The 15,279-nt window shown below is 33.0% G+C and overlaps 2 protein-coding genes across 3 annotated transcripts; both read right to left on the bottom strand.

The window, feature by feature from the left end:
* Positions 1 to 175: 175 nt before the first annotated feature.
* LOC136235757 (phosphatidylinositol/phosphatidylcholine transfer protein SFH8-like) lies at positions 176 to 6,070 on the bottom strand. Its single transcript, XM_066025750.1, has 14 exons — positions 5,748 to 6,070; positions 4,963 to 5,254; positions 3,929 to 4,028; positions 3,529 to 3,795; positions 3,344 to 3,421; positions 3,114 to 3,215; positions 2,967 to 3,016; positions 2,763 to 2,862; positions 2,561 to 2,659; positions 2,346 to 2,459; positions 1,744 to 1,876; positions 824 to 1,212; positions 666 to 740; positions 176 to 563 (listed from the first exon to the last, which is right to left on the bottom strand). The coding sequence occupies exons 1-14, from the start codon at positions 5,779 to 5,781 to the stop codon at positions 543 to 545; spliced, it is 1,854 nt and encodes a 617-aa protein (XP_065881822.1). The 5' UTR covers positions 5,782 to 6,070; the 3' UTR covers positions 176 to 542.
* A 4,638-nt stretch (positions 6,071 to 10,708) lies between these two features.
* LOC136235758 (bifunctional nuclease 1) lies at positions 10,709 to 14,837 on the bottom strand. 2 transcript variants are annotated; one of them, XM_066025752.1, is made up of 11 exons: positions 14,553 to 14,837; positions 13,869 to 14,182; positions 13,603 to 13,773; positions 13,364 to 13,413; positions 13,161 to 13,217; positions 12,688 to 12,753; positions 12,502 to 12,576; positions 11,502 to 11,617; positions 11,284 to 11,375; positions 11,009 to 11,109; positions 10,709 to 10,937 (listed from the first exon to the last, which is right to left on the bottom strand). In XM_066025752.1, exons 2-10 carry the CDS (start codon positions 14,170 to 14,172, stop codon positions 11,048 to 11,050), a joined length of 993 nt encoding a protein of 330 aa, XP_065881824.1. In that variant the 5' UTR covers positions 14,173 to 14,182; positions 14,553 to 14,837; the 3' UTR covers positions 10,709 to 10,937; positions 11,009 to 11,047. The 2 variants fall into 2 exon arrangements, with proteins under 2 accessions (XP_065881824.1, XP_065881823.1); XM_066025751.1 differs by having other exon boundaries at positions 11,048 to 11,109.
* Positions 14,838 to 15,279: the final 442 nt, after the last annotated feature.

The following is a 15,279-nucleotide window of genomic DNA, read 5'->3' as shown; positions in this document are numbered from 1 at the left end:
AATTCTATTTAGATTAAACGGAATCTTACTAGAAAAATGATTAGATTTTGCTTGTTTATTCGGTTGTTAAAAAACCCCACATGAAGTACAATTCATTTTCACAGTTAACTGGGAAAATCATTTCTCTTTCTGCACCAAAATATTTGTTTCCTCAAAACAAAACATTTTTCTGCTATTGAATATAATTTGATGATGTCATATATAAGATCATAAATACAGAATGTATTTATAAATTGTACTATGGTTTTCAACAAAAATATACCCCAAACATTCAACTTTTTCATATTAACAACTCTTTGTAGTTGATTGTGCTTGTACAAAAAGCAGAGATAGAGAATATATCTCTGCAATTCGTGGTAGTTTCTGCCTGTGTTCAGTAATTGCAGTTTTCCTGGTGTTCTCGTGTTGGGAGTTTCAGCATAAAAATCAGCTTCTCAAACTTATATACATCTTGAGAGCCATGAATTATCATTCATTTTATTGAGATACCGACACCGATTCAATGTCTATGTACTGTTTCCTCCTGTACAGAAAGCTCTTCTTCACCAGCAAAATCTCTTTTCCTACAATGGACATAAACACAATTTGAATTGATTAATAAGGACAAACTTTTCAACAGTGATCTGTCCCAGAATTGAGGGGAAAAAAAAAAGATTTTAAGTCACCTGATATCTGGCTTCCTTTTGTCTATCCATATATGCAAGAAGCTCTTCTTGTCTTATTAAAGCTTCATGCAAAGCCTGCAAGAGAAGAAGCATAAGCAGTGATCTCAGACCACATATTGAAGGCATGAATGAAGGGTATGAAATAGAGAAGTAATCACCTTTTTTGTAGTAATCAACTCTGCTTCTAATGCATCAACTCGACAAACAGCAGCATTTAGCAACTCCTCTTTCTCACAAGGCATCTGAAGAGGCTTCATATGCAGCATCTCAACCTTCTGTTCAAGATCACCTAGCCTTTTCAACACAGATGAGGCAATGTCTGCCTGTGTAAGTTCTGGGGAAGGACAAGGGGGATGGAACTCCTTGAGTATTGGTACAAAAGTTGGATCAGAAGCGTCACGAGAAGAATTGGAGGCAGGGTTTTCATTACTCAACCAAATTGAAGAACGGATGAAAGCAAAGAATGCTACAAGTAATGCGCTAAACAGCGCCCAAACACGAGCAAAGATTCCTTGAAGAGGCTTTTCCACAAATGGCAGAGGTGTACCTGCAGTTAATTTCATCAAAACAACTCAATACGATTGTAGACTTGTAGTGAATTAACATATAGTAATAACAGCTGATAATATTGAAACCCACAAGAAAGTGCAATGCCAAGAGACTAACAATTTTAATTATTATTCTCCACCTAGTTAGAGGTCTCTTTGAAGAGCAAAGTTAGAGCAAATTTTAATACCATAACATCCACCCTACATAATGATGAAAGTTTATCGTGCACAAGGAAATCGAAAATGAACAGAGCACTAGCATCCTAGCTTCATTGTACCTTAAGGCTAGTAACTCTTTCCTTTACTTATTAGAGCCCCAATTGGCTTTCACAACACCACAACTTAAAAAAACCACTACCACTAAGTCAAAGCTCACGATATTCACACCTTGTTGAAAAGTATGAAACATTTTCTATCAAAATTCTGTGATTGAACAGAAAGCAGATTTTCTCTACAGAATAAAGCTGACAGTAAATTACTACCAGTATATGCAAAGTGTAATTTCAGCAGTACAAAAAAGACTTTTTAACCTCTTGAAGTATGTTGATCTTGAACAGACGCTTGTATGTTACATCCACCATCCACAGTCTTGTCAATCATGGGAACATATTCATCATATTCTGAGAAGCATCCAGCAGCACTTGCCCTACCAAACGCCCTAGCCTGCATGAACATCCGATCATATTGCCAATGAGTTTGATTTCAGAGAGACATAAGATCAACACTTCAGCAGTATATTGCCAGTGCCACTTATATTTAATCTTCATTGCTGGTATATATTTTATTGACCTAACAAGTTCCAGTCTTCTCAATTTCGCAAATATCTACTTACTCTTCATACAAACTCATCCATAGAATACAAACAAACAAGAATATCAGTGTCATGTCATATTGAGATTTTTTTTCCATAAGCATATTTACCCATTTTTATGTAGTAACAAAATAACAAAATAGGTTATGAGTATTCATTATTCAAATGATAATACACAAAGTAGAAGAAAATAAAGCTGCAGCACAATCTGGCAAGAGAAACTTAGCTCTACAAAATCACAAATAATAGAGAGCCCTTCAAAAGTAACCGCAAGCTGCCTATAGCATCTATCTACATGATTTCCAGTAAAAGGACACTTACTTCTTCAGAGACAGGAGCCAAACTCGGAAGCGAATAACTCCTAGTTGGTTTAGGAGACACCACATCTTCCACTTCAGATCCCGACTCTGCAGCAGATGTATCACTAGTTTTTATCTGACATGCAAGAAAGAAGTCTCATGTTAAAAAAAAAATGAGTGAAAATTCATGTTGTTAAAGACTTGATCATTGTGGTGCAAGAGTCTGATGAACAATACCACTGAATAACATGGTTTATCAGAAACATTCACCCTGCCTTCAGTGTCTGAAATTGTTAATATTTGTGTGGAATATAGAGCTTCACCATTGAGAACCATCTGCATCAAGGCAGGCAGTCATGTAGGCAGAACACTATAGAAGAAGAAATCGAGATGGTCGAAAAGCTACAAACAGAAGAAAAAATAATTTCAGATCACCGACCTTTAAAATGTTTGCATCTTTCCATGGCCCCTTATCAGATCTCATACAACCACCTTCATCAGCACAAGTACAGGAACCGCCCAGAAATTCAGGCAACTCACTAGACAAGTTCAGAGATATTTCAAAAGTTTAGACAGTTGAAGTAATTGCAAAGGGGAAAAAAGGAAAAGAAAAAACAGAAAACTCAAAGTCATATTTTAATACCTTCTATCTATTATTTCAAGCAACTTGTTCTGGTACTTGTTGCCAAGAACCTGAGATTCAATTGTAACATTAGTAAATCCTACAATTTTCTCTTTCATTAGCTGAAAATAGTAGACAACTTGATGGAAATTAGAAAACATTACTGACATGAATCTTGCTAACTGTTTGAGAATCCAGAAAAGATTTGACAGAGTTCCAGAGCAGCTTAAAACCAGGACCAGCATTTATTATAAACATTCGGCAGAGAGTCTGCAACATTCGACATTACAGATGTTGTAATGAGAACACTACAATTTGATTATGTATCCAATAGAAGAAACCAAAAAAGAGGACAATTCTCAGAAAGCTCATGAGAATCTAGAAGCACAAATACCAACCTCAGGGTAGTTGTCACCATCTATCTTTTGCAGCTGCATGATGAGTTCTCGTGCAGACTTGGTAAAGTTTTTCAAACCCTAATTATAAAAATCATTTTGATTAAGAGATGAGGATCTAAGTACATGCACACAAACAAAATTGGAAACAGTGCAGTAACAATATATTAAATAAAAAAAGGACATACCACGCCTTGCACATCCAAAATAGTTGTACTTGAATCTATGTGTCTTTTTGCAGCAATAGAGCAAGATGGGAACTTAATTGCAAAAATCTTTTCAAATTCCTGTATGTGATATTTCAAATATCTTTCCATAGTGGTGACCTGCATGAGTTTAACAGGTTCCACTTTCCCGAGTCTTTCAATGTAGATGGGCCTTCCCTCTTTATCCACACCATGGTAACCTTGGGGATAGTACTTTCTGACTTCATTTAACTCGCTGAACTCAAAATCCTGGAAAAAGCAATTGAAGTAAAATTCTATAATTCTAGTTGCTAAAATTAGGCATAGCCAGGATAAGACAAACGGGCAACATGCAGAGATGGGGACAGAGATTCATTAGATTCAAGCAAATAGATTACATTACCTCCATAATTGTGTCAGCACCAAAGTCTTTCCTCCACTGAATCATATTGGCCCACATTTGCTTTGCTTTCTCAATGTCAAATTTTCTTGCTTTTAAGAACCTGAAAAAGGGGTCCTTGAGTGTAAAGCTGAAGCTGGACATAAGCACACTCGACTATAGCAATATGTATAAATAAATAAAGCAGTAACTCCTATGCGAACACCATCAAAAAAACTAATTTTGCCTTGTAATATCACATCTATGATAATAATAATAATAACCTGTCACATACACAAGAAAGAAGAGGGACCAGAAATGATAATTACCAGTTCTTATTCTATTAATAGCTATTGCAGTTATTCTATTTCACTTTTCTATTTTACTTTTACTGTCATTCCTTTATGTAATTCCTTATGGTTATTTCCTTTGTTATCATTGTCTTTTGGACTGTAGCTAAGTTTGTTAGGCCAGCTGTCATTCTACAGCTGTTTTGTACCTCAGCTGTCCTTGCAGATATAAGGTCATGCCATTGTGTATGGCAAGCTATCAATGAAGAAATATCAAATTAATTCTTATTCTCACTTTATTCTCTCGGCTCTCTCTTCTTCTCTTTTCTGTTCTAAATTCTAACTCTTGAAAATTCTCATCAGAACCCTAGTTCTGACATAACCACTATGCATAAAGCTAACATAAGCCGTTGAGTGTTTGCACTGCCTATATAAAAGTACACAAGGAAAAAGGCCCAGTTGAGGACTCAAGAATCTTTAACAAGGAAACCAACATATGAAAGACATGCCAAGGGACTATAGAACATGGAAAGAGCATGTATTTTTACATTTAGGAGTTGCAATAAGCAACTTTGATGGGTCCAATTAGGTACGAATCAGACTAGATAATTGCCTTTCTAATGATTTAAGCAAGCATGAAATACTTCTCAAAAAAAAAAAAAAAAAAACAAGCATGAAATGGATGTAAGAAAAAACTTAAAAAATGCTAAAGATGAAGAGACAAAAAGGATTCATATATGCAAGCTGAGAGGGAAAAAAATGGAGCACCTCAGCAACATGTGATAATCATCGTGTTTGGAAGGAAGCAAGTCTTCCCCAATGAGCGCCTGCCTAAAGGCATCCACTACTTGAAGCTCCTCCACATCCCGAACATCTTCGATTGCAGAGATTCCCATTCTGCTGCTTTTACTTTTTCTCTTGTGTAGAGAACGCCTAATTCTCTTCGATGCCTTCATGGCTTTTTTCTTTAAATTCCCAATCTTAGTCTTCCTGTCTTCCTCTGAGATATCAAAATCTGATTTCCTTTCCCTTCGTTCTTCATGGGCATAACCTTCAAAGCCTACATAATAAAAAGAAACACTTAAAACGGACCCTAGAATAAAATGTAGTAAGAAAAGCGAGTAAGGAATTCAATGTAATGAGAGCACAATATGGTAGCAAACCAATTACCAATTACGCCGTCAGAATCATTCCAAATCATTTTTTCCATGTTGAATTCGAGGCGGAATATTGAATTTAGAATCTAATATTAGCATAAATACTGTACTATTTAAAATCTAGGATTGCCAAAAACGGCAAAAGAAAAGCCAGATTAATCAAGATCGTTTTGGCGCATAATTTACTAACATTAAACAAGGAAGTTTAACAAGAATACAATATCTATAACAATATCATCCCAATTTTATCAGGTAACCTGAAACAGTAGGAATCATTGAAGTCACAAGTAACCGACAATTTAATAACCCCAAGAATCCAGTAAGACAGACAACAAAGAAACGCAAAAAGCTAAATTCGACGAATTAAGCTTTGAAATAAAAAGAATGGGCGCTTACAAGGTATGGCGAATCGATCCAATGTTCCAGACATGTTGACTTCAAAGTATGAAGATCAAATTGTTTGACAGTATAGAAAGAAATCGTCCCAAAATAGAACGAAAAAGATAAACTTAAACTAGCGAAACATCAAAATAGCGTGTGATCTTTATTTCGTCAGCTACCGCTCCAGCTGGTGGAGGAGGAGAGAGCTGTAGCAGAAAGAAGGCGAGATATCTGATATTGCGTGGCTTTGATAATAATATTATTAGGAAAAATAAAAATAAAAAATAAAAAGGAAAAGGATGAAGGGATTGTGGGAGAAGCAATTTGATTTTTTCGCGTATCGATCGAGAGCCAAGGGATTTCAAGAAGCCGAAACGGTGCGAATAAGAGCAAGAATATCTATTTTCTTTTTCTTTGGTGACACGAGGATATTTATTAATTCTCCATTAAGTGGGTCTTATGATTACGTGGCAATTAAATAGTTGCCACGTTTTCGACTTTGCTTTGGCGGGAATCTTGGCCATTTTACGGCTGTTGTTTTTGGATTTACGCTCTTTTTCTTTCATTCTTCCTTTTTATTTTCTAGTATAAAAGTTAGCGCCACTCTGGACTCTGGTCATACGAAATTTTGACATTTCATTCATCAGAAATGGTCGATTTTTTTTTTTTTAATTTATTTAATATTTAACATATTGATACAATTTATATAAAAAAAATACAACTATAACATAATCAATTAACTTTTATTTCTTTAGCTAAAAAAAAACTTTTATTTCTTTAGCAAATGACTTATTGATAATTTAATATAAAAATTTATTATACATGCAAAATATCATTAATATAACATAATTTTTTTTTAAAGAGGAATATAAGTAATAGTGTCTTCTATACTTACTTTGTTTTTGACAAAGTAAGCTTTATTTTGTTTTTTCTACTATTGGATGAGCTTACTTTGTCAAAGTTCATCAACATTCAATGGTATCAAAAACAAAGTAAGCATAGCCTAACCTATAAAGTAATTATTATTTATTTATATTTGTACAAAAATATAATTATAATTATAAGGTCTATGCCCTTTTACCTAATATACAGTAAAACCTCTATAAATGCATATCCTTGGGACCGGAAAAAATATTCATTAAGCGAAATTATTTATTTATCGATAAATGAATAAATTATTCATTTATCGATAAATTAATAAATTATTCATTTATCTATAAATATTCATTAGATATGTAATTATCTTGTTTAGGAAATATATTATTTGATTGATTTGTAATTATCATATTAGCATAATTACAAATCAATCAAATAATTGCAAGATTCGTTCAGAAGATGCTAATGTTCCTAAACCAGAAGTTGGTCAATTAGATGAAGATATCCAAGGATTAAGTGATGTCATTTCTAATTTGTGCTATAGAAATGTGATGGATGTCGAACACCTTTTGAACTATCCTAACGAGAATGATGCAGTTATGGAATCGCTTACAGACGAACAAATTATCCAGTCAATAATGAACAATGATGATGGAAATAATCCAGAGCCAGAGTGATAGTTGTGTTGTCGCAAATGTATCGTCAAAAGAGGTCTTTCAAGCAATGGTCACCTTAAACAACTACTTGTTACAATATGAGCAAAATATACCAGAACTTGTGTTTGCACTACAAAAAGTTAAGAATGGTGTTCATTTTGGTTTAGGTAGAAAGAAAAAACTATCAACTATAAATGCATTTTTTCAGAAAAAATGACTTCTAATTGATTGATTAAAAGGTTTTGGTACATGTATATATATAATATTGTATGTAATTTAATAATTATTACTTTATATTTTCATTGGGCCCTTAAGGATTTAAATATTTTTTATTACTTAATGCATTTAGCGAGGTTATTACTTTAGTCCATTGGCCCAAGTCGGGACCGGAAGAATTTATTATATAATCGAGGTTATTACTTTATCGAATATTCATTTATCGAGGTTTAACTGTACTAGGGTGTGGGTGTCGTTTGGTTCAAGAAATGGAATAAAAAAGGTATTACCAAGAAATAGAATATGTATTCTTTAAAAATAATTAATTATATGTTCGGTTAATGGAATGAAATTATATGGAATACCTAATGTTGTTCAAAAGACAACTTTTTACCACTCAAGTGTAATTTTTTATTTATTTTCAAATCTTAGTTATTATCATAAATTATTCAAATATTTCATATATATTATTTAAGGAAAAACTTGAAAACCAATAAAATTAAAAAATGCGAAAAATACAAAAAGCAGTTATAATGTGAAAAACGAAAAACAATAGTTAATATAATTATTTACCATATCTATTCACGTTTCCCTTTCTTAAGTTTTTCACATTTTGATTGTTTTCACGTTTTAACCGTTCACTTTTTTTTTTTTTTTTTTTGCGTTTTTCACATTTTATAATTTTTCACATTTTCTCATTTTTACTAGTTTTCAAGTTTTTCCATTTTTCGTATTTTTATCCCTTCTTGCGTAAAATGTGAAATAAATTATCAATAAATATGAGAGGGTTAGTTTTGAAATCAAAGAAAATATGAGTAATTGAATAGTTATTTCTAGATTTAATTCAGAAATCCTTATTCCACCAATTGTAGAAAACAAATTCTGGAATATCTATTCCATGGAAAAATAATGAACCAAATGATGGAATAGAGATTCTCTAGGAATAGTTATTGGGGAGAAAATCTGATGTTCCAATTTCGGTGTCCCCTTCTATGTCTCTCTCACAAAAAGTGGATCCTTTTAATCATGCATGTCTCCCTTCTTATAAAATATATTATTTTAATTAAAAAGGTCCATTTTTTGTGAGATGAACATGGAAAGGGACACCGAAATGGGGACATCAGATTTTCATTTCAAATATTTCTATTCTATTTATTTATTTCATAAAAAAAACTTGGAAAGTCTTTTTTTTTAAGAAATCAGGATTAATGAGTCACAAAAAGGCAAAAAAAATTAAGTACATCAATCAATGAACAAGATAATGAGGAAATAACATGAGAACAAGCGTATGAACGAGAATCCCAAGTCTGTACATGAACGATCTCGTTAGCTTGCCTTTTAACGAAAGACTCTTTGAAGGAGTCATTTGAAAGTAAAATGGACGGACATTGATGAACAAGATCCCCGAACTCATTCACATCAAATCTGGAGGATTGGATAGGATCAATTACAATTTTGGCATCAGATTCTAAAATTACTTGTGAGTAATCAATAGACTGCAACCATAAGGGCATTTAACACAGCTCCCTTTTTACTAGTTACCACCCCTATTTGGACTTTTTTGCTATTCTCCTAATTTTGATCAAAAACTAAAAATTCTCTCTCCAAAATCATAAACCCGAACAACAATAATTGAAATTATGAAAATAATTGATGTGTGACAACCCGAACCCCAGAAATGGATGATTACGAGTCGGAAACATTAAAATTTATATTTTTTTTATCAAAGAACTCATGGAAATAATGCATATTTTTTTATGACGATTTTGCATTTTTCGTCACAAAAAATTAAATGATTTTAATATTTTTCGTCACTAATAATTTTATGATTTTGCACTAGCCAAAATTTAGCCGATTCTTTCAGAAATAAAAGGTTCATTTTTGAATTTTTTTTTTTATGAAAATGGCAAAACGCTTAAAATATTTAGGTATAAATCATGAACTATATTAATTCCGACTTTCAAAGTTTCTAATTAAGTAAACAATTGTATACTCTAAAAATGAATTTTAAAAGAGTTGTTTGAAAGTCGTTTTAGATTTGTACGATTTATCCTGAAAGTTTAATAATTATTTAATAATTACAATTTTATCGATTTGTCCTTATTATCCAAATTCCCATTGCTTTTGTGTTTATAGTTCCACAAAGTTTGAAAATGAAATTAAGAAATTAAGCATGTGATCACCCAAAATCGATAATTTAAAATTCATTCACGAGAACCCCAATAATAAAAGAAAGGGTAAAGTTCAAATAAAACCCTATGGTTTCACTAATTTTCAGATAAAAGATTATGGTTTACTTTTTGTCAAAACGAGGATTGGGGTTTTTAACTTTAACAAAATAAGGACTTTTTCGATTGATACTATTTAAAACCACCTTTGACGACTTCAAAAATGACATATTTTAAGAACTACTAATATTCTAAGCAATTTTAATTCTTCTAACTTTTTTTATTTTGAGATTGTTTAGATGATGTTTGGTAAAGAGAGAAAGTTAATGTTTAGAGAGAGAGTTCCAAAAAATATGATTTTCGAAAATCGAAAATGTAGTTCCATAGAAAATATGACATTGAACAACTTTAATTCTTGAAAATTTTCATTTTTATGTCGTTAAAAATGGTTTTAATAGCATTAATCCAAATTTGAAACTTCAATCCTTATTTTGACAAAAAGTAAACCACAGTCCTTTATCTGAAAATTAGTAAAACCACATAGATTTTATTTAAACTTTACCCTAAAAGAAATTCGGCCGGTCAAACTATGGCCTATATTTTAAATTCTAGTGTTCATTAATTACGGTCTACAATTCATCTTTTAGAGTTTAGGATTAATTTTTTAAATCTACCGTAAGGATCTAAAATAAATAATCATATTAAGAAATGTTTATATATATAAAATTTCATACAAATCACTTAACTATTTAAAAAGTGGATATGATTTATTACAAATTTATTTTTAATTGGTTTCATTTATTATGATATAATTAAAACATTATGCCATTTGACATATTAGGAAATCATTAAAATCACACATCTGGCCTACCAAGAATGAATTATTTTCAAGATAAGGGAGAAATTATAAGCCTCATACTTTTCAAAGCCATCAAATGAGACTTGAATACTAGTATTGAAATGACTTAAATTAGTTCTAAAACCATATTATCAACATTCTTATTCCTGCTTGCAACTGAGATTCAACTTTGACAGATATATCAATTATAAAGCCACATAATGAAAGAGCAACAATTTTATGCAGGCATCAGATATCAGCAAGTGTTAATTCCTCCAATGTTTCATAAACAAAGTTTTTTCTATATATAATATATACATATATTCACAAACTTGTTACATACACATTCATGGAAATTGAAAGGGAAAGGGGTACTGATGGATGTCCCTGTATTTGGATGAGCTTATTCGCTTCCAACAACCGATTTTATATACAAATTCTTGTGAAGCAACTGAAACAAGAACAAGAAATCGTTAGTATGAATTCTGTTAAATGAATTGAATCATGTGAAAAGAAATTTACATTAAAGATAAGGACCCTTGATGAAGTTTCAATTCCAACCTATGTATATTTCTTCAAGTTCCTTTTAGCCCGGAATTGGCCCAGTTTGTCCCGCCATTCAGCTGCAAATGCAAATAGAATATGAAGATCATGCTAAATTGGTGAGAAACATAAAACTACTCAATGCATAAGGGTGTTTCAAGCACACATGTGACCATAATGTCGACAAACAATTTTAGAACATCGAGATCTCAGAAAAGTAGAGGCGACGTAGAGGCAATTATAAAGAACCATACCAGCATCTTGGTAACGTTCCTCAATGACTGCTGCCATCATGTTGCTCACAAGATCAAACTCCTTGGTATCAAGACAAGGCTGACCAGTAGGCCTGCAACCATGCACAGCACTTATAATCTATCTAACCCTCCTCTATTCCAAACAGAGATACTGTGCAGATATATATTATAATTTATAATCCACATTCTAAGACTATTAACACGATTTCAAGACTAACCGATCTAGTTCAGTGAATAATAAACCATCTGAAGCAGGAGCATGTGTTAGCTTTCCAGACTCAATGACTCTCATCCCATCGCTGTATGCCAGGTACTTGTTGACTTGAATTGGTACCTGCATAGAGCACGAAATGGATCCATATTTAAAGATCAGAAACCAAGGAATGTAAAGCACTGAAATTTCAACTCGTAAAAATACTTATGAATAAAAGCGAACTCAAAGAAACACAATTCAGCAGTAACCCTCTGAAGAGTATAAAAATACTCTCATATATTTCATGGGTGGGATAAAAGTCAAGTAGTATATTGATGAAACCTCAACCCATGATCATATCAGTCGACCAACATTTATCATGATGTGTGAGCATTAGACAGCTATAAGTCACCAAATTGACATAATAAATCACAATGACCACGTCTTAGACACAGAAACCCACAACTGAAGATCTGTTGAACCAAAATTATAATATAGGGCGGGGTGATTCAGGCAGACTTGAGACTTCCTTAAAATTTTAGTTTCACTAAACATCTAATTCCTCCGGTTATCATTTACAATACATTATGGCATATGGAACAGGCATTCAACCATACCACTTCCAATTTCTAAATAATTGCTTCAGCCTCAACCCAATTCCAATATTTAAATATAACCATATTTTGCATGAATCTAGCAAATTCTAGGCCATCCAAAAAATGCTTAAGGCTTGCACTTTGAGCCACTGCTGCTCCTAATGAATGATCATAAACAAACTTATCTCAAAGCAACATTGCAAATATAAATTAGCAAGGTTATTATGTTGTCTGACATAAATTGTCCAATTTCCAAATGTCAGAAAAAAACAGCCGACAGGCTATTTCCTCCATTGACCACCTTTCAACATTTTAAGATTAATGTTTAACAGAATTTTTTTCTGCAACAAGTATAAATTCATAGTACAAGTTCCATGATTAAAAGCTAAGTGGAGACAACATCAACCAGAAACAAAATGCACCAAGTACCTTGCATCTCACTGCAATATTTATGGCATCTGAAGGACGAAGATCAAAGCTAACACATTCTGTCTCATTACCCACCTGTGGAACATCCAAGATTACTAGTAAACGTTTGTGTTCCAAAATTCTGTAGCTTGTAATTAAAAGTTATTCAAGAACAGAACAAAAGAATAAAATGGATAGCGTAAGTACCTTCGTGAGGTACAACTGAGCAAAATACGCCTCGTGCACCCTTTTTGTCACTCTAACAAGTTTAACCTGTAAACAAGGAATACAAGGATCAGAATGAAGATTTTGGTCATAGTTAAGATACGATCAAAGTAACTCTTCATTTCTCCTATGAGAAACCCTAACTTCAGGCTACATTAATCAGAATAGAAAGCTATTACATTTGTTTCAATGTTGTTTCAATCAATTTTTAGGTTTAAAAAATGGATATCTACTACCATTACTTATATATTTTCATAATTATTTTGCAACATAACCTTTGCTATTAGACAATATCTAGTACATTAAATTCTTACTATCAAACAAGGGAAATAAGAAATGTCACCCTCCAGCTTCTTTATTAAACTTCAAACACTCTACTTCAGCCTTCACACTTTTTTCCATCTCAGAAACTTTTCATCAGAAGAAAGAAAAAAAAATGGGGAACAAAAACTCACTTCGTAGCCCATTTTCTCAATCATTTCCTGCACCACCTGATATAGAGTGGGTCTAGCCTGCAAAAACAGTGGTCAAATAATATCTGTCAGTAGGTATACTGAAACAAATCCAGACAGTTACCAACACCCAAATACAACAGCTAAATCAGGCTAGAGATCTAAACACCCTAACACACTAAAGAAGGCCTATACACTGAACATACAATTTGAATATTGCGCACAGCTGCCATGAGTAACACACTCGGCATCTCCACTGCAAGCAAAGACAGATCACAACATCAAAAAGAAGAACGAAGAGATGTCATGTAATGCGTTACTTCACATAAAAAAAAAAAACATTGACTTAAAACAATAACTGAAGAATGAAAAGATAAGTAATGTAATATTTCACAAAAGAATTCCGACTTGTAACTATTAACTACAGAATGCAAAAGGCACGCACAGACTATTATTGGGAGAAGAAGACCAGTCCCATCTTCCATCTTCAACACAATTGCAGGATGTGGTGCGTAGTCTGGCAGATGTCCACCATGAGGATTGTTATGGACACATCGTAAGTGCCTCCCATCCCTCATTTTGATCACAAAACCATCTGCTCCACTCTTCACCTCAACTGCAATCATCCAAAAGAAGGTGAACGAGTAGCTATTAGATTACAATACACCAAAAATTAAAGAGCAGATTCCCCGTTGGTCGTCAATTTCTTACCAGCTTCAACCACGCTAGAGTTAACATAATCTTCATCATTCACATTGAAGTTTTCGGCTGTACTCCCATTACCATTCGAGGATGAACTCAAACAACACCGCACTATATTTCGCCCTCGTGCGCTTAAAAGTGGAGAAAACACACCTCCTTGAGTTTTAAAACCACCAATACCCTTGTATCTCCATAGCCCACTTCTAACAAGCCTGATCTTCATCAAGGGATCATTTACAGGCAGAGCACAAACCCCAGTTCGTTTCGCTGCACGAACAGCAGGACAAATTACAGGTCCTTGCACAGACGCCATCTCGCCCTTCCTAAAAGCATACAAATTAAAACTAAGAAAAAAACGGAACAGATTGACCATACAAATTAAAACTAAGAAAAAAAAGGAACAGATTGATCTAAAACAGAGCATACCATCGAAAGACACATAGAATTACATAGAATTTGTGATATATATAGAAGATTTTATGTTTTTTCTTATAAAAACAAAAATTTCGAGGATTTCACAGGAATTAAAGAAACCGTATCATGTTTCTCGGTGATAAACAAATAGGAATTACAACACTCTCTATTTAGTGTTGGTGTAGAGCATCTAAGAAATCAAGAGATACAAAATAGAGGAACAAAATTCAACATATGTACCATACCAGAAAAAGAAGAAAAAAAACTCTATCCACCAACCTGATGCAGAGATCAAGTATCAAAGCTTCAGAAGCGACAACCGATTGAGAATATTACGAGGCAGTAAAAGCCCAATAGGGCAATTTGATCGAGAATCAATAATCTAAGCGAATTCGAAACGCATCAATCAACAAAAATGAGGGGAGGAATAGATGAAGAATTGTGGAGAGAGATTGGAATGTAAGGAATTGAGATGAGAAAGGAGTGAAGGAAAAATCGGAAAAGGGGAAGGAATGATGGGTGAGAAGATAAGAGAGAGAAGTAGAGGAATGTAGTTTCAGTGAAGTGTGTAGAAGAAGACAAGTAATTTAATTTCATATCGATGTTTGGATCAAATGACAGGTGTATCCCTGTTGTAGCGCGTAATGGCATTCGCGGTAATTCTTCACCGAAAACAACATTTACTTTCCAATAATAAGATAATATACTAAAAAAGACAGTACCTAAATAAAAGGCATTATAATTAGACATTTATACCTTATCCGTAGTTATTAGTAGTAGTACTTACTTGTGCTTTATCAAGTTTTTAATTTTTTACTTTATATATTTATGTTCATTAATTACATTTCCTTAACTATTGTGTCTTTGAAAGGATAAGGTATATATGGTTTTTTTTTTTTATATAGATTACACGTACAAAATAGCATCAATATAGATTTAAGATTTAAAAAAGAGTATTAATTTAGACATCGGTAACGGACTGGACACGTCATTTCTATTACTCCGT

The sequence above is a fragment of the Euphorbia lathyris genome, chromosome 7, assembly GCF_963576675.1.
Source record: "Euphorbia lathyris chromosome 7, ddEupLath1.1, whole genome shotgun sequence".
Classification (NCBI taxonomy): domain Eukaryota; kingdom Viridiplantae; phylum Streptophyta; class Magnoliopsida; order Malpighiales; family Euphorbiaceae; genus Euphorbia; species Euphorbia lathyris.
This window is presented reverse-complemented; position numbering and strand designations above follow the sequence as displayed.

Excerpts from the sequence above, each read along its gene's own strand:
- LOC136235757 (XM_066025750.1), bottom strand. The coding sequence starts at position 5,781 with ATGTCTGGAACATTGGATCGATTCGCCATACCTT. Across the intron at positions 2,660-2,762 it reads AAGATGCAAACATTTTAAAG|ATGGTTCTCAATGGTGAAGC; the intron begins GTCGGTGATCTG and ends GCCTTGATGCAG. Across the intron at positions 2,460-2,560 it reads ATAAACCATGTTATTCAGTG|ATAAAAACTAGTGATACATC; the intron begins GTATTGTTCATC and ends CTTGCATGTCAG.
- LOC136235758 (XM_066025752.1), bottom strand. The coding sequence starts at position 14,172 with ATGGCGTCTGTGCAAGGACCTGTAATTTGTCCTGCTGTTCGTGCAGCG. Across the intron at positions 12,577-12,687 it reads CTCAGTTGTACCTCACGAAG|GTGGGTAATGAGACAGAATG; the intron begins GTACTTACGCTA and ends GATGTTCCACAG. Across the intron at positions 11,376-11,501 it reads TTATTCACTGAACTAGATCG|GCCTACTGGTCAGCCTTGTC; the intron begins GTTAGTCTTGAA and ends GCATGGTTGCAG.